The sequence below is a fragment of the Capricornis sumatraensis genome, chromosome 15 (genome assembly GCF_032405125.1).
Source record: "Capricornis sumatraensis isolate serow.1 chromosome 15, serow.2, whole genome shotgun sequence".
NCBI lineage: Eukaryota > Metazoa > Chordata > Mammalia > Artiodactyla > Bovidae > Capricornis > Capricornis sumatraensis.
Genome location: NC_091083.1, coordinates 32,631,303 through 32,656,493, shown reverse-complemented (window position 1 = coordinate 32,656,493; position 25,191 = coordinate 32,631,303). Strand labels below are relative to the sequence as shown.

General features: G+C 41.5%; 1 protein-coding gene across 2 annotated transcripts in view; it reads left to right on the top strand.

Annotated features, from left to right (window-relative positions):
* The window catches only part of DCLRE1C (DNA cross-link repair 1C), a 37,309-nt gene extending 12,887 nt beyond the window's left edge, over window positions 1–24,422 (top strand). The window contains exons 4-14 of one of the 2 annotated variants that reach the window (XM_068987039.1): window positions 1,173–1,232; window positions 2,927–2,982; window positions 4,180–4,281; window positions 4,680–4,752; window positions 4,898–5,038; window positions 8,617–8,718; window positions 15,117–15,253; window positions 16,243–16,297; window positions 19,602–19,690; window positions 20,195–20,289; window positions 22,606–24,422. In XM_068987039.1, coding sequence (XP_068843140.1) covers window positions 1,173–1,232; window positions 2,927–2,982; window positions 4,180–4,281; window positions 4,680–4,752; window positions 4,898–5,038; window positions 8,617–8,718; window positions 15,117–15,253; window positions 16,243–16,297; window positions 19,602–19,690; window positions 20,195–20,289; window positions 22,606–23,582 — 1,887 coding nt within the window. In that variant the 3' untranslated portion in view covers window positions 23,583–24,422. Of the gene's footprint in view, window positions 1–1,172; window positions 1,233–2,926; window positions 2,983–4,179; window positions 4,282–4,679; window positions 4,753–4,897; window positions 5,039–8,616; window positions 8,719–15,116; window positions 15,254–16,242; window positions 16,298–19,601; window positions 19,691–20,194; window positions 20,290–22,605 lie in introns of those variants that run through there. The other variant, XM_068987041.1, reaches the window with a different exon arrangement.
* The last annotated feature ends 769 nt before the right edge of the window (window positions 24,423–25,191 follow it).

The window sequence follows — 25,191 nt, the reverse complement described above, 5'->3', positions numbered from 1 at the left end:
TGTTTTGAAAATTAATATAGTATATTTGATGATTTAGATAGAGTGGATAAATACCTGGAAAAGTAGGAAAATCCCAAACTGAGGCAGGAAAAGGAGGAAAATCCCAAACTGGGGCAAGAAAAGTAGACAACTTGAATAAAGAAGTAGCCATCAAAGACATAAAAGCAGTTTTCAAAGATCTCTTCTTCAAAAGAAGCCCCAGCATGCTGTATCCTGCGTCAGACATGGGGATGACCCACAGAGATGTTATGGGGAGGGAGGTGGGAGGGGGTTTCATGTTTGGGAACACATGTAAGAATTAAAGATTTTAAAATTTAATAAAAAAAATAAATAAATAAATTAAAAAAAAAAAAACAAAAAAAAAACAAAAGAAGCCCCAGGCCCAGATGGTTTTATCTTGCCTTTTGCCAAGTATGCAAAGAACAAATGATCTCTACTCTAGGAGAGAATAAAAAGATAAGCTGCTCAACCTCACTGTCAAATGGACAAAGATAATACATGGGGGAAAAAGGCCATTTCTATATGAGCACATGTGAACATCCCAATACTGAATCTAACAGTATCAAAAAAATAGTACATCATGAATACTGTGTGTTTAATCCAAAAATGTAAGGTTATTTTCACACCTGAACCTCACTGTAGGTATTATGACATCAGTGGACTAAAAAGAAAAATTATCTTCATTCGTCAACTACTTACTGAATGCTTCTCTGTGCTGGTTGCCATTCTATAATGTGTGCGGATAGCTTCTTGAATCTGTGAATTAGGCCAACACATCACAGACTGATGGCAGACTGTGTTCTGCAGCAGAAAATCTAAATACAAAGAACGTGTGACTACATGTTGTAAAGACTCAAGTTCAATGGGAATGGGAGGGTTGGGGAGGTGAAGGGGGGAAATTGAATTCATAATAGAAATGCTGTGTCTGAGGATGTACAGGTTTGTAAGGCATCCAATATATACGTATTGCCACATCAACCTCAAGAAAGGTGTAATTTTAACTTTATCATGTTTTCAAGCTGTAAAACTGTTTTTATAGTGAAATCAGAAATTGTTCCACCGAGAGTCTGTCATATCTCTTAGTTCCCTTTCTGTGTTTAGATGGCAAAGGCATATAAAGTCATGAAAGACTGTGTACAATATGATATATACCTGATGTCTTATTTTAATAGGTATCAATTGAAATTGAAACTCCTACCCAGATATCTTTAGTCGATGAAGCATCAGGCGAGGTAACTAAATATTAAATATTGTATTTCTAAAAATTGTTATTTAGCATTAAATGATTATCTTCTCCTTGATTTTGAATGTTCATTTAGCCAGAAATAAAATTTATAGTAAGTGAATGAGTTTGTAAGGGAAAAAAAAAAGTTTGTGATATATTTGTTTTCTACATCTAAGGGACTGAACATGGCTTCTATCCAATTTTAAGGACAGAATTGCTTTTATTAGTGCCACATGCTAGTTATTGGAGTGCTGTAGTAATGGTATGATTACTGTGTAGTATGACTGTCACATGTATTAAGTTTATTATAATGTTAGGTATATAGAACAGTGTTTAATGTTTTTGCAGCAAATTTATGTATATTGTGATTTTTTTTCTGAATCATTTTCTTATTCAAGAAAAAGACATTGTTCAAGTGGATCTCGTTTATTTTTTGGTCCTTAAATTCAGATGCAGGTACTTTTGTGTTGTGCGTTCAATTTTTTTTTTTTTAATAGTAACTAGGATTGTGGACCCACCATTTATGTATACATTTATTTTTATCTCAAATTATACATTGGGCTGGGAGGTGTTTTCCTGTCTTACAGCAAATACAGTTAACATTTGTTACGTAGCCCAATTAGAACCTGCTTTGTTGACACGTTTAAATCTGAGGAGTGCCTTTGAAGGTGTGGCTGTCATGGGACAGGAATGGGTTTTTCACATGTCCTCCCTGGAGGAGATCAAACACTAAACTACTTTTACAGTAACTGTTCTGAGGGAGAGGGAAGGGATGGCCTGAAACCTTCCTGAATGCCATCCTGAGCTCCATTAGCTGGCACTTTGGGGAGATGCTCTCAGTCCCTGGCGGCCTGTGTTAGTGAGTGGCTTTCTCAGAACTGGGTAGCAGGCAGCAGGTGGCCCCCAGTGGTCAGAGTCCTGCCGCCCCACTCTGGTGCTTCTGTTTCTTCTCACACACTGAGGCTTGTGTGTTTGTCTCCAGCTCCAGCCAGTGGGAGAGCCTGTTTTAAAGGGGCCTGGGGAATGAACAAGGTCAAACATAACTGGAGGAGTTACCGTGATGGAGCATAGCCGACTAACAATGTTGTGATGGTTTCAGGTGAACAGCGAAGGGACTCAACCATACATACAAATGTGTCTATTCTCCACCAAATCCCGCTCCCACCCAGGCTGCCACATAACATTGAGCAGAGTTCCCTGTGCTATACAGTAGGACCTTGTTGGTTATCCATTTTAAATACAGCATTGTGTCGATGTCCATGCAAACTCCCTAACTATCCCTTCCCTTCCCCCCATTCTTCCCCACTGGTAACCATAAGTTCATTCTTTAAGTCTCTGAGTCTGCTTCTGTTTTGTAAAGAAGTTCATTTTTATCATTTCTTTTTAGATCCTGCATGTAAGGGATGTTATATGGTATTTCTTCTCTGCCTGACTTCCCTCACTCAGTATGACAGTCTCTAGGCCCATCACTTCATTTCTTTCTTCCCAAGAGTGGAAGTGCTGTGTTGCATTGGAACTCTACTTGTAACCATTTGTTTTGTGAATGAGGATTCCACTTGTTTCCAGGATTTGGAGAGTGGGGAAAGGACCAAGACAGAGCACGTTCTTGAGAAGTGCTTGTGTGCCTTCTACTCAGGAGGGCTTTGTTTAGCTGGGTCCTAATGATAACTTCTATTATTATTTATTTTTTTTTCTTTTTAGAAGGAAGAGATTGTTGTGACTCTTTTACCTGCTGGTCATTGCCCAGGATCAGTTATGTAAGGGGGTTCATCTATTTTGCCCATTTATTTTGTGTTGTTATGTAATACATTTGTAGAAATAAACTTGTAGGGTCTAGAAAATAACATGTACCAGGAGATTTGCTTCTTGTGATGGCAATTCCTTTAACCTTCATTTCCAGGGTTAAACTAGGGGGGACTGGGGCACAAGTCAAGTTTGAAATGTGGCTTTCTTACAATGGAAGACTTCAGTAGCAGTCTTTCCATGGACTTTGCATTTTCTCATCATATGGATCTTTTTCTCCATGAGCAGGGGTGATCTCTGTATATGGTCGAAGGTGCTGATGCATTTTAGGGGACATCTCTTGCAAACTCAGCGATATCTCCACCATGTTATTTTTTCCCTCTTTGGGAAGACGTAACAGCTGAGGGTTCAGTGTGGTTTAACACTTTGGGAATTACATCAGCACTGTACCACAGTGGCTGTGTTTGGCAGACAACATGGGCTATGGATTTAGTATATATTTGTATCTAGTATATATTTAGTGGGCTTCCCTGGTAGCTTAGCTGGTAAAGAATTCACCTGCAGGGCTTCCCTGGTGTCTCAGTGGTAAAGAATCTGCCTGTCAGTGCAGGGGACACAGGTTCGATCCCTGGTCTGGGAAGATCCCACATGCCGTGGGACAGCTAAGCCCATAAGCCACGACTGCTGAGCCTGTGCTCTGCAACAAGAGAAGTCACCTCAATGAGAAACCCGCAAACTGCAACTAGCAAAAGCCCATGCAGCAAGGAAGACCCAGCACAGACAAAAGCAAATAAATTTTAAAAATTATATATATATAAAAAAGAATTCACCTGCAATGCAGGAGATCCTGGTTTGATTCCTGGGTCGGGAAGATCCCCTGAATAAGGGATAGGCTACCCATTCCAGTGTTCTTGGGCTTCCCTGGTGGCTCAGATGGTAAAGAATATGCCTGCAATGTGAGAGACCTGGGTTCGATCCCTGAGTTGGGAAGATCCCCTGGAGGAGGGCACACAACCCACTCTAGTATTCTTGCCTGGAGAATCCCCATGGACAGAGGAGCCTGGAGAGAGCTACAGTCTATGGGGTCGCAAAGAGTCGGACACGACTGAGTGACTAATCACAGCACATATATTTAGTATATGGACTTAGAATAAATGTATTAGAATTTTGTATGAGACTTAGAAGCCACTGAGATCTATTTTTTTTTCCAGGTTTTTATTTCAGGGCAACAATGGAACTGTCTTGTACACAGGAGACTTCAGATTAGCTAAAGGAGAAGCTGCCAGAATGGAGCTTCTGCACTCTGGGGGCAGGTACTGGGCTTTGTGGAGTTCTGGAACCTAATGACTGCATTGCTTTAAAGGTTTTATTGTTCGTTTCTCCCCACTAAATACCAGCCTTTGTTTCTCTTAGAAATCTAACTGGATTATAACAATATTTGTAACAGAAAGGCACATTTTTCCTCTTGAAATGAGGGGATGGTAACATGCCATGTGTTGATCAAGGTGGTAATTACATGAATTGGTCTAAATTCACTGAACCATATATGCAAGAGCTGTATTATTTCATCATATGGAAATCATTTCCCAACAAAGTTGATACAAGAAAAAATCCAAATGGCAGAACAAACTGTAAAATAACTGTAAGTGTAGGCTTCGTATTTTATTTCCCATGAAATGAGTCACACCCCTTGTTTCAATTTTGTTTTCAGAGTGAAAGACATCCAGAGTGTGTACTTAGACACAACTTTCTGCGACCCAAAATACTATCAAATTCCTAGTCGGGTACGTCTCCCTGGAGCACAGCTGTATTTCTTAAGTGGGCAGTTTGGGGAGTAACAGATGGGATGTTAATTGTTCCTGTTGCCGTGGGTATCTGGGAAGCCCAGGCGTGGAGCAGTGTTAACTGCCTTTGAACCTTCCTGCCCAGGAGGAGTGTCTGCGTGGAATCATGGAGCTGGTCCGAAACTGGATCTCACGGAGCCCCTACCACGTGGTGTGGCTGAACTGCAAGGCTGCCTATGGTTACGAGTATCTCTTCACCAACCTCAGCGAGGAGTTTGGACTCCAGGTACCTGATGACTTTCTTTTCTGTTGCTCTGAGCTTCCATCCTCCCATCTCCTCCTCTCCTCCCCTTCCTCATTCCCACTTCCCAGCATCCCCCAGACTGAAAACCATAACAGATGGACACAGTCTTTAATTAGTTAATTTATTTTTGGTTGTGCTGGGTCTTCGTTGCTGTGTGGCAAGCTGGGGCTACTCTTCATTGCGATGCATGGGCTTCTCATTACAGAGGTTCCTTTTGTCGTGGGGCACAGGCGCTAGGGCATGCAGCCTTCAGTAGTTGTGGCACACGGGCTTAATTGCCCCATGGCATGTGGGATCTTCTTGGATCAGGGATCAAACACATGTCTCCTGCATTGGCAGGTGGATTCTTCACCACTGAGCCACCAGGGAAACCCTGAACACAGCCTTTGTCATCTTTGTTTGCTTCCTCTTGGGAGAATTGACAGTGGGAAGAGCCCTTTGGTGAGAAGTCCCCTAAAGGATGTATTTTTTTTCAAAATCGCGGGTCATGAAATTTAGTGTTTGTGGCCAGCAATGAGAATACATTTGAACTAGGAAATATCTGAGGGGGTTGCTTACAGTTAAGAGTAATCACTGTCATGTGAAAATTTCCGTCAGGAATCAGACACATGCCTATCTGGACCTTCCTTGAGTTAACCACAGGGCTTTGTCCTGCTCAGTCCATTGCTTATCATTAAGTCAAAAATTCCTTTAATAGCCAAGACCCACTGAACATCATAGCTTAGCCTCATCTACCTGAAATGTGCTCCAAACACAGATTAGCCTACAGTTGGACAAAACCGTCCAACACGAAGCCTATCTACAATGAAGTGTTGGGAGTCTCGTGTAACTTACTGAATGCCGACACACACAACCATTCTGGGTTTCACTTACGGCATTCAGTCAGTGTGTGAGTTGTTCACCCTCGCGATTGCGTGCCTGACCAGGGGCTGCAGCTCCCCCTCTGCCCAGTATCCCGAGAAAGCAGTGTGCCACAAATCGCCAGCTTGGGAAAAGATCACAATTCAAAACGTATTTCTTACTGGAGATCATGGTCGAAAGTGTATGGAGAATACTGTCCTAGGGCACTAAGCCCCTTCCCCTTGAAGGAAACGCATCAGGTCAGGCTGGGAGTCAGTATTCACCTGTCCCTTCCATGGGAGCTGAGTGCTGGGCTTTTGGGAACTCTGGCAGCAAGGTGAGCAGAGTGACTGCTTCTGGCAGTGCCCACAACCCCTGAGAAAAGATGGATTTTTGGTGGTGGCTCTGAACAAAAGAAATGCTGGAACGAGTTGGACGTTTAAATTCTGCTTCATTTGGCATCTTTTATTGATCCTCTGGTTAACAGACTTCTGCCATGAACTTAACACTTATATACAACACAATTTAGTAAAACTAAAAAGGTTTAGTGCTTTTACATTTGAAATTTAAACAATTTCTGCCGCTCTCCATAAGCCTTAGGAAGCCTTACTTCCTAAGTCCTTCTTTCCTTAATTTCTTCCTTCCTTAAGTTTTCCTGTCCAAATATTTTTGGCATAAAGCTCCCAATTCTCCATTTTGGGAAAGATTTGCTTTCATTCTGAGATTGTGGTTCCTATGTGTTTTTGGTGTTAAAATGGCCTTTTAAATAAAAATCACAGTAATTATATGTTGTGTGTGTGTGCAAACTTGCGTATTTTAGTCTGCCTTTCCCCCCCTTCATGTCCTTTCTTGGCAAAATATAAAGCTAGCCACCACCTGTCAATCCTGAATTTATTTTGTGAATTTCAGTGGTGTGTGAAATCTATAAGACTGGAAGCTCCAGCTCAGAGGCCTGGCTGGGAGAAACCCTGGGCCTAGGAGGTGCCCAGGGATGGTGGAGAGGAGGCAGGTCCTAGGAAGGTGACCCTGGAGTGAGCCCTCTTGCAAAGTCTCTTAATCCCTCTGTAGGGAACAGAAACAACTTTAGAGACAAGGGAGTATAGGGACTTGCCTGGCAGTCCAGTGGTTAAGACTCTGCACTCCCGGTGCAGGGGGCACAGGTTCGATCCCTGGTTGAGGAACTAATATCCTACATGCCTGGTGGGAAAAGAGCACACAGAAAAGGGGGAGAAGAGTGAGGTTTTTTGACAGAAGGATCTGAAAGATGAGATCTGAGGGTTGATTTATAGCAACCTCTTCAAGCACCTTCATTTTTGTGAGGATGAAAATTCCCTGTGTCTCTCTGTACATCTCAGAATTCACCTCTTTTTATCTGCTTAGGCCAGAAAAATCCATCTGTTGTTTCTTCTTGTTAGTCATTAGGAAAACAGGCAGCGAGAGGAATAAGGCTAAGTCACAGTCAGGCTTGGATTCTTTCCACACCTGTCTGGGTATTTAATTTCCACATTGATTTAACATTAGTCTAATCTGTTTTGTTATTCAGACTTCAAAATTAGAATGCTTTGGGGAGGGTGCCATTTCATTATCCTTGTATCAATTTAGGTACTTGTTGTTTACTCTAAAATACCCAGAAGATTTAAGTAAAACCAACATGTTGGTTTTAACAATTTAAAATGTATTAGCCTTAAAATTCTGAAGGTGGCTGAGCTTTGTTCTGTTTTGCTTTGTCGCGTCTGCCAGAGTCCTCCTTTCACCCAATAAAGAAGAGTGTGGAAAGGGAGGATCTGGGTCTCTGCTTCCTCTTCCTGCTGGCCTCCCCTCCTGCCAGCTGCCAGTATACAGCACGTTGTGTGTGTTTTCGTGAGCAAGTGAGTCCTTTTCTAAACATTTTATTTATTTATTTATTTATTTATTTATTGGCCATGCCTCACTGCTTGCAGACTCTTGATTCCCTGACCAGGAATTAAACCTGGGCCCTGGCAGTGAAAGCACCAAGTCCTACCCACTAAACCTGCTAGGGAATTCCATAAGCAAGTGACTCGTTTAAAAAAAATTATTAAATTATTTATTTAATTTTTGGTTTAACTGGTTCTTCATTGCTGCTCTCAGGATTTCTCTTTTGCAGTTAAGTAGGGTTACCTTTCGTTGCAGTGTGTGGGCTTCTTATTGCAGTGCCTTCTCTTGTTACAGAGCACAGGCTTTAGGCAGGCTTCAGTAGTTGAAGCCCTTGGGCTCAGTTGTTGTGGCACATGGACTTAGCTGGTCCGCTGGATGTGAGATCTACCTGGAACAGGGATCAAACCCCCTTCCCCTGCATTGGAAGACAGATTCTTATCCACTGTACCACTAGGAAGTCCAGCAAGTGATTCTTGGTTGTTTTTGTCTGCTATATACACTGCAATAAACCCAAAATTTAGAATAAAGCATGATGTAGAACAGATGTACAAGAAATACGAATTGAATGACTTGATGGACAGATCCAATGAAATCCACCAGCCAAGTCACCACACTTTTCACTGCCACCCACAATGGACAGTAACCCTGATTGCAGGGCTTGGGATCTCGATGTCCTGGCAGATACTAACAGGCATTGAGAGAGCTGAAAACTAGGCTTTGAGGAAAAAGAGTTCTTTTCTAACCCCTGCCCAATTTACCCTTGAATACTTTATTTACAGGAAATACAATTCCAATAACGTGCTTATTTGTGTTGTTTTCCTCAGGTTCACGTGAATAAACTAGACATGTTTCGAAACATGCCTGACATTCTCCACCATCTGACAACAGACCGTGACACTCAGATCCACGCGTGTCGACATCCAAAGGTACGCGGTAAACTCTTACTGTTTGTACAATTCACAGAAACCAGAATTTTAGATTCAGAAGGAACCTCAGAAATCCCATTTTCTAGGCTCTTCAATTTCCAGATCTGAAAAGTGAGGCTGAGATCCCGGTATTAGATCAGGATCATGCAGCGGTACATCACTATATTCCGTTATCATAAACCTAATTAGTAAACAGACACAGATACTTGTAATTTCTAATGAAATATATGTATACAATTGATATATGTTTATCTGTAGTGAATTATGTAACGAACAATTTATTTGTAAGGAAAGTAGTAACATTCAGTTCAGTTCAGTCGCTCAGTCGTGTCCGACTCTTTGCGACCCCATGAATCACAGCACGCCAGGCCTTCCTGTCCATCACCAACTCCCGGAGTTCACTGAGACTTGTGTCCATCGAGTTGGTGATGCCATTCAGCCATCTCATCCTGGGTCGTCCCCTTCGCCTCCTGACCCGAATCCCTCCCAGCATCAGAGTCTTTTCCAATGAGTCAACTCTTCGCATGAGGTGGCCAAAGTACTGGAGTTTCAGCTTTAGCATCATTCCTTCCAAAGAAATCCCAGGGTTGATCTCCTTCAGAATGGACTGGTTGGATCTCCTTGCAGTCCAAGGGACTCTCAAGAGTCTTCTCCAACACCACAGTTCAAAAGCATCAATTCTTCAGCGCTCAGCCTTCTTCACAGTCCAGCTCTCACATCCTTACATGACTACTGAAAAAACCATAGCCTTGACTAGATGGACCTTAGTCAGCAAAGTAATGTCTCTGCTTCTGAATATGCTATCTAGGTTGGTCATAACTTTTCTTCCAAGGAGTAAGCCTCTTTTAATTTCATGGCTGCACTCACCATCTGCAGTGATTTTGGAGCCCCCAAAAATAAAGTCTGACACTGTTTCCACTGTTTTCCCATCTATTTCCCATGAAGTGATGGGACCCATGATCTTCGTTTTCTGAATGTTGCGCTTTAAGCCAACTTTTTCACTCTCCTCTTTCACTTTCATCAAGAGGCTTTTTAGTTCTTCACTTTCTGCCATAAGGGTGGTGTCATCTGCATATCTGAGGTTATTGATATTTCTCCCCGCAATCTTAATTCCAGCTTGTGTTTCTTCCAGCCCAGCGTTTCTCATGATGTACTCTGCATATGTTAAATAAGCAGGGTGACAATATACAGCCTTGACGTACTCCTTTTCCTATTTGGAACCAGTCTGTTGTTCCATGTCCAGTTCTAACTGTTGCTTCCTGGCCTGCATACAGATTTCTCAAGAGGCAGGTCAGGTAGTCTGGTATTCCCATCTCTTTCGGAATTTTCCACAGTTGATTGTGATCCACACAGTCAAAGGCTTTGGCATAGTCAATAAAGCAGAAATAGATGTTTTTCTGGAAATCTCTTGCTTTTTCCGTGATCCAGTGGATGTTGGCCATTTGATCTCTGGTTCCTCTGCCTTTTCTAAAACCAGCCAGAACATCAGGAAGTTCACGGTTCACGTATTGCTGAAGCCTGGCTTGGAGAATTTTGAGCATTACTTTACTAGCATGTGAGATGAGTGCAATTCTGCAGTAGTTTGAGTATTCTTTGGCATTGCCTTTCTTTGGGATTGGAATGAAAACTGACCTTTTCCAGTCCTGCAGCCACTGCTGAGTTTTCCAAATTTGCTGGCATATTGAGTGCAGCACTTTCACAGCATCATCTTTCAGGATTTGAAATAGCTCTACTGGAATTCGATCACCTCCGCTAGCTTTGTTCGTAGTGATGCTTTCTAAGGCCCACTTGACTTCACATTCCCGGATGTCTGGCTCTAGATGAGTGATCACACCATTCTGATTATCCAGGTTGTGAAGATCTTTTTTGTACAGTTCTCCTGTGTATTCTTGCCACCTCTTCTTAATCTCTTCTGCTTCTGTTAGGTCCATACCATTTCTGTCCTTTATCGAGCCCATCTTGGCATGAAATGTTCCCGTGGTATCTCTAATTTTCTTGAAGAGATCTCTAGTCTTTCCCATTCTGTTCTTTTCCTCTGTTTCTTTGCATTGATCGCTGAAGAAGGCTTTCTTATCTCTTCTTGCTATTCTTTGGAACTCTGCATTCAGATGCTTATATCTTTCCTTTTCTCCTTTGCTTTTCACTTCTCTTCTTTTCACAGCTATTTGTAAGGCCTCCCCAGACAGCCATTTTGCTTTTTTGCATTTCTTTTCCATGAGGATAGTCTTGACCCCTGTCTCCTGTACAGTGTCACGAACCTCATTCCATAGTTCATCAGGCACTCTATCTATCAGATCTAGGCCCTTAAATCTATTTCTCATTTCCACTGTATAATCATAAGGGATTTGATTTAGGTCATACCTGAATGGTCTAGCGGTTTTCCCTGCTTTCTTCAATTTAAGTCTGAATTTGGTAATAAGGAGTTCATGATCTGAGCCACAGTCAGCTCCTGGTCTTGTCTTTGTTGACTGTATAGAGCTTCTCCATCTTTTGCTGCAGAGAATATAATCAATCTGATTTCGGTGTTGACCATCTGGTGATGTCCATGTGTAGAGTCTTCTCTTGGGTTGTTGGAAGAGGGTGTTTCTACAACCAGTGCATTTTCTTGGCAAAACTCTATTAGTCTTTGCCCTGCTTCATTCCATATTCCAAGGCCAAATTTGCCTGTTACTCCAGGAGTTTCTTGACTTCCTACTTTTGCATTCCAGTCCCCTATAATGAAAAGGACATCTTTTTTGGGTGTTAATTCTAAAAGGTCTTGTAGGTCTTCATAGAACCATTCAACTTTAGCTTCTTCAGCATTACTGGTTGGGGCATAGACTTGGTTTACTGTGATATTGAATGGTTTGCCTTGGAAACGAACAGAGATCATTCTGTCATTTTTGAGATTGCATCCAAGTACTGCATTTTGGACTCTTCTGTTGACCATGATGGCTACTCCATTTCTTCTGAGGGATTCCTGCCCGCCGTAGTAGATATAATGGTCATCTGAGTTAAATTCACCCATCCCAGTCCATTTTAGTTCGCTCATTCCTAGAATGTCGACGTTCACTCTTGCCATCTCCTGTCTGACCACTTCCAATTTGCCTTGATTCATGGACCTGACATTCCAGGTTCCTATGCAATATTGCTCTTTACAGCATTGGACCTTGCTTCTATCACCAGTCACATCCACAGCTGGGTATTGTTTTTGCTTTGGCTCCATCCCTTCATTCTTTCTGGAGTTATTTCTGCACTGATCTCCAGTAGCATATTAGGCACCTAATGACCTGGGGAGCTCCTCTTTCAGTATCCTACCATTTTGCCTTTTCATACTGTTCCTGGAGTTCTCAAGGCAAGAATACTGAAGTGGTTTGCCATTCCCTTCTCCAGTGGACCACATTCTGCCAGCTCTCTCCACCATGACCCGCCCGTCTTGGGTTGCCCTGTGGGCATGGTTTAGTTTCTTTGAGTTAGACAAGGCTGTGGTCCTAGTGTGATTAGAATGACTAGTTTTCTGTGAGTATGGTTTCAGTGTGTCTGCCCTCTGATGCCCTCTTGCAATACCTACCATCTTACTTGGGTTTCTCTCACCTTGGGCGTGGGGTATCTCTTCACGGCTGCTCCAGCAAAGCACAGCCGCTGCTCCTTACCTTGGATGAGGGGTATCTCTTACCGCCACCCTTCCTGACCTTCAACATGGGATGGCTCCTCTAGGCCCTCCTGTGCCCGCACAGCCACCACTCCTTGGGCGTGGGGTTGCTCCTCCTGGTCGCCGCCCTGGCCTCGGACGCGGGGTGGCTCCTCCCGGCCACTGTTCCATTAGAGCTTATCATTTAAAATTTAACAAAATGTAATCACCATCCATTGTGGTTTACTTTTAAAACTCATGACACATGCACATTTATAAACTATATTTTTTCTCATTTGAAGTAAATATCTAAATATAACTTCGGTTTTTTTTGTTTAAATTTTTTGGCCACACCACACGGTATACAGGATCTTAGTTCCCTGACCTGGGATCAAACCCATGCCCTCTGCATTGGAAGTGTGGTGTCTTAATCACTAGAGCATCAGGGAAGTCCCTTAAATTTGGAAGTAGTTGCATGTATTGGTGATCCAGTTCCAAATGAATATTTTTACTATCTTTGAAACTCACTGGTAATTGATTTTCTGATGACATCATAGAACTTTCTTCTCGTATTAACTGCCAAGGATTCAATTTTGGATTTGGCTTTAACAGTGCCATTTTAATTTATATTGTCATTCTGTGTAACTCAACTACTAATTAGTGACCATCAAATGCAGGGGGTTCGTGTGATCATAATTTTTCTCTAAATTTTTAATCTTGGCATTCAAATGCTGAGTAATTTTTATTTTAGTAAATAGCACATTTATACATTTGGATAATCACTGTAGTAGTAATACTGTGTAACTCCATCAGCCACTTTGCCCTAAAGTAAAGCAAAATTTAAAAAAAGATTGTTATTCATACCATGGAGTATTCTATTTCAAACCACCACAGGAGAGATACGAGCTAAGAAATTCTTTTGATGATTGTTCAGCTGCATGTTATAATTTACATTGTAATTTAACTTCATCATTTTGTTTGTGTATGTATATACATGCAGTATATATACACACCATGCAGTTATTTAATGGATGGATAAAAATAATGTTGATACAAAGCAGAAACTGTTTTGTCCTTTTTCTGTGGGACTTGTTGTCTTTTCCCCAACAACACCCCATAAATGTCTTAATTGGCAAATTTCTTTTTGCTTGGTATAGAAAATGGCAAACCACTCCAGTGTTCTTGTCTGGAAAATTTCATGGTTGGAGGAGCCTGGCGAGCTAGACCATGGGGCTGTAAAGAGTCAGACATGACTGAGCAACTGAGTGCTACACTTTGTATAGTTGATGTACAATATTATATGTTACAGGTATACAATATAGTGATTCAGTTTTTAAAGGTTGCACTCCATTTATAGTTAGTATAAAATATTGGCTCTATTCCCCCAGGCTGTACAATATGTCCTTGTAGCTCATTTTATACCTAATAGTTTATACGTCTTAATCCTTTACTCGTATCTGTCCCTCCCCCTTCCCTCTCCCCACTGTTAACACTAGTTTGTTCTCTGTGAGTCTGCTTGTTTTTTTATATTCATTAGTTTGTTGTATTTTTTAGATTCTACAAATAAGTGATATCATATAGCATTTGTCTGTCTGACTTATTTCACTTAATACCCTACAAGTCCATGCATGTTGTTGCAAATGGCAAAATTTCATTCTTTTCTTAAGGCACATGATCAGTGTTAGTTGAGGTGATAATGCTCCTGTTTTGTATTATTTTTTTCTTTTCTAACTTTTTATTTTGTATTGGGGTATAACCAATTAACAGCTTTGTGATAGTTTCAGGTGAACTGTGAAGGGACTCAGCCATACATACACATGTATCCATCCTCCCCCAAACTTCCCTCTCATAGCTCTTGGTGTATATATGGACCACATCTTGTTGCTTCCACATGTTGGCAATTATAAGTAATGCTGCTGTGATCATTGGGGTGCATATATCTTTTCAAATTAGCGTTCTTGGTTGTTTTTTTTTTCCGGATGTATACCCTGGAGTAGAATCACTGGGTCATATGAACACCTCGTCCCTTCATCTGGATTCCACTGTGTGTTACCACCACCATGCCTTCTTCCTGGCAGCCTCATCTCTCTCTCCTGTGTGTGTGTCACCAGCACGCTACACCCCCTCCACCCCCCGCCAACCCATCAGAGTGATGACACTTCACCCTAAACAAGGACAATCTCCTATATGATCACAGTACAGTTCTCACACTCAGGAAATTCAGCATCGATACAACACTGTTGGATGTGATATTGTCCATGTTCAAATATCCAGTTGTCCCATTCGTGTCCTTTATGGCTTGTGGAGGGAGGAGCAAGGCTGTCCAGGATTTAAAGAAATATATATTTATTTATTCGGATGCGCCGGATGTTAGCATGGCATATGACCTCTCAGTTACGGCATGTAGGAGCCAGTTCCCTGACCAGGTATGGAACCTGGGCCCCCTGCATTGGGAGTGTAGAGTATTGGCCACTAGACCACCACAGAAGTCCCCAGGATATTATTTAGAATCATGTGTTGCATTCACTCGGATCTCCTTAGTTTCTTTTGATGTAGATCAAGTAAGTCTCCAGTCTTTTGCTTTTCTTTCATCACAGTGGCATTTTTGAAGAGTCCAGGCCAGTTATTTTGTGGATGTTCCTCACTTTGGACTTACCTGTTTCCTCATGTCTGTCTGTCTATTATCTATGTCTGAAAATTCATCTATGTTTGTTTTTGAGACCCTGCCTACAAACAGACTTGTTGAAAATGTTAAAACTGATTTTCTGTATTTTTAAAATGTTTTTAGGCAGAGGAATATTTTCAGTGGAATAAGCTACCATGTGGCATTACTTCCAAAAATAAAATTCCACTCCACACAATCAGCATTAAGCCATCTACCATGTGGTTTGGAGAAAGAACCAGAAAAACCAACATCATTGTGAGGTAAGCAAGCAGTGTCTCTGGAGAGAAACCTTGTTGTTCAGTCACTGAGTCATTTCTGACTCTTTGTGACCCCATGGACTGCAGAACACCAGACTTCCCTGTCCTTCACCATCTCCCAGAGCTTGCTCAAACTCATGTCCATTGAGTTGATGATGCCATCCAACCATTTTATCCTCTGTTGCTCCCTTCTCCTCCTGCCTTCAATCTTTCCTAGCCTCAATGTCTCAGTGAGTTGCCTCTTCATATCAGGTGGCCAAAGGATTGGAGCTTTAGCTTCGGCATGAGTCCTTCCAATGAATATTCAGGACTGATCTCCTGTAGGATTGACTGGTTTGAACTCCTTGCAGTCCAAGTGACTCTCAAGAGTCTTCTCCAGCACCACAATTCGAAGGCATCAATTAAATCAATGGTTTAAGTGCAGTCTAGCCTAAACCCACTCCAGTATTCTTGCCTGGAGAATCCCAGGGACAGAGGAGCCTAGTGGGCTGCCATCTGTGGGGACACACAGAGTCGGACACGACTGAAGCGACTTAGCAGCAGCAGCAGCCTAAGCCCAAGAAGAGGATCCATTACAATTGTGGAAAATAACCTCTGAAATTTGAACTCTGTTTGAACTAAAGAAATGCTGCTTCCAAACCTATCTATTGGCCAGTATCTCCCAGAGTCTATCTGCATTAGACAGACAAGAGGGTTAGAGCTGAGGTGTCTTGCTTGGCGGGGAGTCATGAATGGATGTTGTAGGAAGTAGAGCCCTTGGTGGAGTAGAGGAGCCCCGCACTGATCATTATGTTTTAGCAGATTTCCTTGATGTTCGCTATTCAGAATGTCTACAAACATTTTTATTTCTGGAAAGGGCTCCCCCTGTGCCAGGAAGAAATTACTGATGGTAGGATGATTTCACACTGCAGTAGCCTACATGAAAAGACTTGACGTTTAGAACTTAGTTTTGATCAAGTGACCTTTAATTTTGTGTTTGCATCTCCCACCAGGACTGGAGAGAGTTCCTACAGAGCTTGCTTTTCTTTTCATTCCTCCTACAGTGAGGTAAGAGGATCCCATAGGCTCAGAACCTTGGCAGCCTTCGTGGCTTCTGGGGGCATCTGTTTCTACTGCTCAAAGGTGGGCTGTGGCTTTTCCTAAAGAAATGTGGGGAAGACATCTCAGTGGATGAGGTATGTCACTAAGTCTAAAGGAAATTGCTGATCATCACCATTTTCAACCGAAACATTAAAGAAAACATACGATTAAGGTTTTCTCTCTGCCTTGCTTTCTAAATTTATTTGAAATACCCCACTCCAATTCTGTTTACTTGTCATAAAAGCATCGTAAATCTTACACAGCACATGGAACTATATTCACTGTCTTGTGATGACCCATAATGGAAAAGAATCTGAAGCTGTACACCTGAAGTGAATACAATACTATAAATCAGCTATAGTTTAATAAATAAAAGTTAAAGGCTAACAGACAAAAAAAAGTGTCCCTAATGAAGTCATAGTTAAGGTAAAATACTCCATTATACAACACAAAGAATATAGTCAGTACAAGTGGAGTATAACCTTTTAAAATTATGAATCACTACATTGTATACCTATGACACATAATACTGTACATAAACTATACTTCAATAAAAAATTGAAAAAAATCTTAAATCTTCTTTGAAAGAGTACTTCAATAAAAAGACTGAAAAAATATCTTAAATCTTATTTGAAGGAGCACTGCAGATAAAACCTCATGATATGCTGCCTTGTACTGGCCAGATTCTTGGCCCCTTCTGGATTTTGATTGTACTGAAAGACATTTACAAAATAGTCCTCAATATTCAGAAGTGTGGAAGAACAAAGCTGATTGGGGTATACACTCTGTCCTTAGTAGGGATCAGTATAGTAGAATTACTCAGTTGAAGAGAAGAGGACTTAATATGGTTATGTGAGGATACTTTTTATATAAGATTTGAACAGTTCCAGTTAATGACATTCTTTAAAAAAAAAAAACTTATTGAAGTATAGTTAGTTTACAATGTTGTGTTAGTTTCTAATGTATAGCAAATTCACTAGTGTATAGTGATTCAGTTATTTGTATGTATGTATGTGTGTGTGTATACATTCTTTTTCAGATTCTTCTCCCTTATAGGTTATTACAAAATACCAGATACAGTTCCCTGTGCTATACAGCAAGTCCTTGTTTATCTATTTTATACATAATTGTGTGTATTTGTTAATCCCAAATTCATAATTTATACCTCTGCCGCCCCCTTTCCTCTTCGGTAACCATAGGTTTGTTTTCTATGTCCTTTCTTCCCCCGCCCCAAGTGTTATTCTCATTATTTGTGGATTCCTTATTACAAACCCACCTGCTCACTGACACTTGTATGAACCCTTACATCAGTGTGCATGGTGCTCTTTGGTCCTTTGCACACATGTACACCCGGGAAGCAAAGGACTGGACTCGCCTGACACGCACATTCCTGACTCAGGTCGCACATGGTGGCCTCCTGCCTTCGTGTTTCAGCTCACAGACTGTAAACAAGTGTCCTTTTCACTATTTGCTGCTGCATTTTCCACATTTTTGTGCTTTTGGGGTGATTTTGTTGTTTGAAAGAGCCCCCAGGTGTAATGCTGAAGTGCTGGCAAGTGTTCCTAGCGCAAGGAGGCTGCAGTGTGCCTTATAGAGGAGGTGCCTGTTAGATTTTTGTTCAGTTGTGAGTTACAGAGCCACTGGCCGTGAGTTCACTGTTCATGGACCAACAGTATATATTATGTAAGATATCTTTAAAGAGAAACTCACATAAAGCAAGATTGTGTATTTGATTGGTTGACAAAGTGCTGTGACTAGAGGCTCACGAGAACCCTGTAGTTATTCCACCAGGAACAGCGGTCCACTGTTTGCAGTGACTTTATGGACAAGCAGGAGAGTGTCCTGGGTGTCTGTCTCCCTCAACTGTTTCTGGTGTGTAGGTCTGACCTTCCTTTCTACATTCTTATTCCCTTCAAAAGCCTCGGATTTCTACCAGCCTCAACTTTGGATTGATTATACAAATCATATAGGTTGTGGGCAGGTAGCAATGGTTTTTCAGTGCATGCCTGCTCCAAAGTGCAAATGAAATTGTTTATGAAAAGTAGCCAAAGGAGGCAATGGCTCCCCACTCCAGTACTCTTGCCTGGAAAATCCCATGGACGGAGGGGCCTGGTGGGCTACAGTCCATGGGGTCGCTAGGAGTCGGACACGACTGAGCGACTTCACTTTCACTTTCATGTATTGGAGAAGGAAATGGCAACCCACTCCAGTGTTCTTGCCTGGAGAATCCCAGGGACGGGGGAGCCTGGTGGGCTGCCATCTATGGGTCGCACAGAGTCGGACACAACTGAAGTGACTTAGCAGCAGCAGCAGCCAAAGAATGAATCTTTGTCTTTCCCCTAGGCTTAAGGTTCCTGTTTTGTTTTAATCCAGTTATTAATAATTGCTGAGTTCCCTACCTCTTGTGGTGCTTTACTTGAAAAAGTTGGGTGCTAATACTCAGTCTCCCTGTGTACAGAAAGAAATAAAAATCTTTGCATTGCCATGACCAACTCCTAATAGTTTTATTGAATATTTAACCATGTGCTAGGTACCAGGCTAAGCACTTCACACGTATCATGTCATTTATACGCTTAGATGAAGAATCGAAGAGACATGAGGTAACTTGACTGAGATCACAAGCTCACCAAGATCTAGTAAGTGACAAAAGCACAAGCCTGTCTGGGTTGTTAAGATGTTTTGAGGAATGGTGAAAGTTCTTGCTTACCATTCTGAGCTTTGCAGAGGGTATTCATGACATGACATGTTTGCATGCCATTGTCCTTGTTTAGAATAAATCCTGAGAACAAATTAGGCAATCTCAAAGGTGTAGTTCCTCTTGGTGTATTGCTAACAATTACACATCAGAGGAAAGCAATGCAGTTTGAAGACCTTGTTTCCTTGTGCATATTAAATACTCAGCTAAATCCCAACTTCCTGGAAGGAGAGGTATTTACTATGGGTGAGTGACCTAATGGATCACTATGGGTAAGGAAATTAATGTCGTATGCAGGACAGAATCTGTGAATCCCAGTCATTAGTTAAACTCACATCTTACTGGCAACCAGAATCACTGCTTCCCAGGCCCTACTGCAGCTCGGTGTTAGGGGATCTTTGGGGATAGGGCCTGCACCTTGTGCATCTCTTCTTGAAAGGTCCTGGACACGCCTCAAGTGCAGCCGATGTTGGGAGGTCTCTTGAGAGACCTCAGCTTCTCCTTGCTTTGCTCTTCTTTAACACCCAGGGTTTTCATGGGAGAGATAATTGATGCATTTTGTTTTCCTTCTTCCAGATTAAAGATTTCTTGAGCTACATCTGTCCTGTGAATGTCTATCCAAATGTCATCCCGTTGGGCACAACTATGGATAAAGTTAAAGAAATGTGAGTGGGCTACCTGTGGCATTTATGTTGTTGAATGGGATGGACCTAGAGAATAGTCTTGGGCTGAAAGTGGGAGCAAGGATGTGAAACAGGCTGGTTAGGGGCACATCGGCTTTCTTCAACCAAGTGTATTCTACATAATCCTAAAGGCTTCCAGCAATCTGGCAGAAGGAAGCTGCTGTGATACTGAAATTCCCTGAATGCCAGAAGGTGTTCCTCGATTAGTTACTAGTTAGTAGGCTAAGGACCTGCTTTTCTGCAGTGCCAGAACAAAGAGAAAAGTTTTGCTCCCCCCAGTCCTACAACTAGATGAGGTCTACTAGGTTGTTCAAATGCTTGTATTTACCACTTTGTTACAGGAAAGTGATTTTTGATTATTAAACATTGCTTTTCTGCTTTTAATAGTAGCGGCTTCCCCCGCCAGTCAGATTTTCATAACCTCTATAACACTTACATTCCAGCAGCTTTTCCAACAGGAAAAATAAAATGCTCATATTATTTCAGCTTAAAGCCTTTATGCCGATCTTCCCAAAGTACTGAGCCCAAGTACAAACCTCTTGGAAAACTGAAGAGAGCTAGAACAATCCACCTAGACTCAGGTAGGAAGAATGACTCTGACATCATGGATATGGGTTTCCCTCCAAGGCTGCTTTTCAGGGTGCTATGGTCTGGGGAAAGCTGTCTTTGTGGTGTCTTCTGAAGTATAAAAACTTAACTGTTGATGAAGTCCAATTTATCTAATTCCTTTTATAGCTTTTGCTTTTGGTGTCATATCTAAGAAAAACTATTGCTTAATCCAAGATCATGAGGATTTACTATCATATTTTATAATTTCTGGGTCAATTTTGACTTTTCCTTATTATAGGTTTTATTTTCTCACCTTTCTACACACCTATTGGATGCCGTAACTACATAATGGTATATTTGATCTTTGTCATTGTACATTTATTTTGAACTTTTCCACTTTATAAATATTGTGATGAACATTATATGTTAAAGTCTATTTCACAGCTCTCATTATTGGGTTAAATTGAATTGTAGATATTACAGTATTTATATTGTCGTAGCATAGAATAATATGAAAATAAACTTCTAATAGCATAGAAATTTTACTTTTTTTCAGACACATACAGGTGAGTTAATGTGAAAATGTTCTGACAGATTATTTTTAGAGTTGAAACATACCATGATACTGTTACAGTCACTGATTCAGAAGAACATGAAGCTGTCCAGCTTTAGAGGTGATACAAACACATTCCACAGAAAGGTAACTTTGGCACATTGTGAAGGAGCTATAACAAATGTATTAATCCCTGGCTTAAAATGAAGCCGTAACTTGGACATTAGGATGACTACAGATACAGCAGCTAGACATCTTAAGTCACCGTAAGTCCTTTAGAAGATGAGAAGATAAACAGTTGGTTGTTTGAACAATTGTCAGTTGTAACAGAACCCTGGACTTTAAGAGCTGGGTTTCCTCCCTTAATCGGCCTTTCTGGTTTCTTGACCTTCGCGTTGTCACACATCTTCTCCAGGCCTGTCTCCTCAGTGGTAAGATGGGAAGCTTGATGATGGTTCCTATACCTCCCTTCCCCGTTAAAGCAGCTTTAAAAAATGTAGTTTTAAGCTATACCCTTTGTCACTGGGGAAATAGTTAACTTATAATTACCTGCTTCTTAAGACCAGCTTCACCATTAGAATAGTAAGTTACCCTATCCAGTAAGCAGTCTCATGAGCATTCCATTTCATTCTTCAAGCTCAGGTACCATCAGAGGGCAGGAAAATATTTGTTTCCCCTTCCCTAATTCCATGCCATGTCATTTTAACTTATGTAAAGTTCATTATGTAAGATTTCCTCATTTGCAGGATGTACGTGGACAGGGCTCACTTCAGGCCAGTGCAGCATGCTTGAGACAGTAACGTGACACCAGACGTGGCTTACTCGGTATTTTGGTTAAGGTCTCCTGTTCCCCCCACCCCCTCCACGTCTCTCATGGCCTTGTGCACTTGGCACAGGCTGCATGGCAACGAGCAGACACTGGGTGCTACTCACGGTCCTGGGGGCTGCTGCGATGGCAGGATCAAGGTGCTGGCAGGTCTGGGTCTTGATGGGGGCCCACTTCCTGGGTTGTACCACCTTCTCACTGTGCACACACATGGCCTTTCCTTTGTGCATGGGCCTGGAGGAAGTGAGAAATCTGCTTCCTCTCCTCACAAAGACATTAATCCCATTGTATGTGTCACCTCCCCTTCCCGACCATAAGCTAATTATCCTCTAAAGGTCCCACCTCCAAACACCATTGTGGAGTTAGAAATAAAGAATTTTGAAAGGACCACAGACATTTAGCCTGTAACATGCATGAATTATTAACAGATATCAAAAAATGTTCATAGAAGGAAAACTTAAAAAAATTGTCTTTTTTATTAAATCAGCCAATGCACTGAACATCTACTGGCTGCAGAGCACAAAGAGTCTGCAAATCTCTCTCCTAGTGTAGATGGTTTCAAAGCTGAAATGATGTAAAGAATCAGCTGTAGAACTTAATAAATGATTTGGTCCTACTTTCAGGGACTGAGTAGGTCTGAAATGAAACGTAGAAAGCTATTTTATTTAAAAAGCTCTCCAGGTAAGAACCACTGATTAAGACTCTGTGGTCTTATTTGGGGAGTGCAGGTCTCTAGTCTCAACTCACTGCCTGGCTTTACGGCAAGCTGAAGGCTGGTAGTCAGGTCAGATCGTTCAGAATAATAAGCGGCCTTTTAACTTCTCCAGGAAGAAGAGTGAATTCCCATTATTTGCAATTCTGTGAACTTAAAAATGCAGCTAAGTGCTGTAAATTGGATTTTTAATTAAAAGCATGAATTGGTTCCTTCTGCATTCTGTCACCTACACACCTGTTCTGTTTGTCTCACAGAGGAGGACGATGACGATGGTCTCTTTGATGATCTTCTGCCGGCACCTTTAAGGCACAAGGTTCCAAACCAGAAGACTCTTCACCCTGAGGTATTTCCCACGCCTACTATATCACAAAACCAGCCTGAGAAATGGAGAGAAAGCACAGGATGCTTCAAAGCAGAGAGTATGCCAACGGCCCTTTGGGCAAACTTTATAGATTGCGAGGAATCCAACAGTGAAAGTGAAGAATCAGAAATCCTAGGATCAGCTCAAGGAGACACGGGTCCTGTCTTCCAGCCCCAGCAGAGGGCCGATGGGGAAGTACCGCAGTGGGAGGTGTTCTTTAAAAGAGATGCCGAAGGCACAGACGACTGTTTGGAAAACCTCCCGTCTTCCACAGAGGCGGGGGGCTCCCAGTCCCCTAAGCTTTTCAGCGATTCTGATGGGGAGTCAACGCACATTTCTTCCCAGGCCTCCTCTCAGTCAACACACATATCAGAACAAGGAAGTCAAGGCTGGGACAGCCAATCGGACACTGTTTTGTTATCTTCCCAGGACAGAAACAGTGGGGATGTTACCTCTTTGAACAAAGGGGTCTATAGGCCAGGAATCAAAGAGAATATTCCTGCCCCTCAGCCAGAACAAAATGTACTTTGCCTAAAGGACACTTATTTGGATTTCAAAAGCAGAGATCAGGATGTAAATATACTTCCTAATGCTGGAGAAACAACCACTCTAAGCAGTGGGAAACAGATGCTTCAGGAGAAAAGGCCATTGACTCTTAGCAGCAGTGCGGATTCACAAAGCTCCTCTGATTTTGAAATTCCCTGCACTCCAGAAGCTGAGCTTCCTAAACAAGAACAGTTACAGTATTTATATGAGAAGTTGGCAACAGGGGAGAGTATAGTAGTTGAAAAAAGAAAAGGCTTACTTCATTCTAGAGCAACCACTAAAAAATCTATACTAACAGATACCAGTCAAAATCATAATAGATAAAAATGGAATACTTAGAAGTGATCCTATTACCTAAAAGGTAGCAGTAAAGAGGAAATGGATGACTGAAAAACAGAACAGAAAACATGACATAGGAGAACTAAATCCAAACTTATCAACTGTTTTCCAGTCACTGACTTGTGTGTGACTCTCTGCGCCCCTGTGGACTGCAGCACCCCATGCTTCCCTGTCCTTCACTACCTCCTAGAGTTTGCTCAAACTCATGTCCAAAACACATCAATAATTACATGGGAACAGGGGAAAAAAAGTAAACCAACTATATACTGCCTATAGGAAAGTGACTTCAAAAGACTTGGGTAGGTGTACCAGTGAAAGAATGGAAAACTTTACCCTGTAAAATGTTACTTAAAGATGCATTGTCTATATTCCAATGTTAAAAGGTCCAGTTCACTGAGACAGAATCGAATCCTAAATCGATTCTAACACCTAAGCACCTAACAACGTTTAAATACACAAAGCGAAAACAACTGAAAGAAAACAAACTAATACACGATTACAACTTTAACAGAGTAAGTTTAGAAAAATAAGGATATGGAAGAACAGAATGGCACCCTCAACCATGGCACCCTCAACCAACTGGATTTAACTGATAAAAGTACACTTCAGAGCAGAATACAAGCTTTTCGAGTTCACACAGGATGATGTTCACCGATGGATCATATCCTAGGTCATAAACACACTTCAAACTTAAATTAGCTTGAATCTATTACTATAAACTGATGGCTACAGAAGAAAGTCAGCCTCTTACCTACCTCAGGTGTTCCATCATCTTTAAGAATGTTGTGGGAAGACAGTGGTAAAATTAAAACCTAAAGAAAATACTTAAAAGGCATTCAACCTCTTTAAAATCCACCAGTAGGTTATGTATGTGTATTTAATATACTTATTCACAGATATTCATAAACACTTTGGTTTGCTGATATTTCATATTAAGAAAGCAAAAGCAGAGCTTTCACTTAAGTGGAGTCTTTAAAAATCAATTTGCAGATCAATGAAACTGAAATGCATTATCACCATGCTGCATTGTAGATAAGCCAAAAATAAGTACTGAATCCATAAGACTAATTAAGGTTATAGGACAGAATCAGTGGGAGAGGAGAATAAACTGGGTGTTCAGGGGAGCCAATACCAAGTGGACCTAGGAAGCCAGCCCTCTTACTTGTTCAGAAGGGAATTTTCCATTACCAAGTGTTGGGAGAAGGATAAATTAGCCCGTGTCCATTTACATGGGAGGAAAACTGGACAGTGACTTTTAAGTTTCAGCTAAGAAACTGGCACCAGAGAGGGGTGACCCAACGTGATAAGGCTCAGGGCTGAGGGCTGGGGGCCTGGTGCTACTCCTTTCTGTTCTTTGAGGAATATGTTGAATCATAATTTACAGCAAGTGTCTCTGTCCTAAATTACTCAACAATTAGTTTATTAATACATACAGCAACAGAGACTGGGCTGAGCACCGTAATATAGCTGCTGGTGAAGGAGCTGAAGAATGCAGAGTTTTAAGGGGACACGGAACCTTTTTTCTAGCTCAGATGCTACCCTGAGTTTTTGATGAAATACACTCTACAGACTCAGTGTGACTGGGGAAGAATTA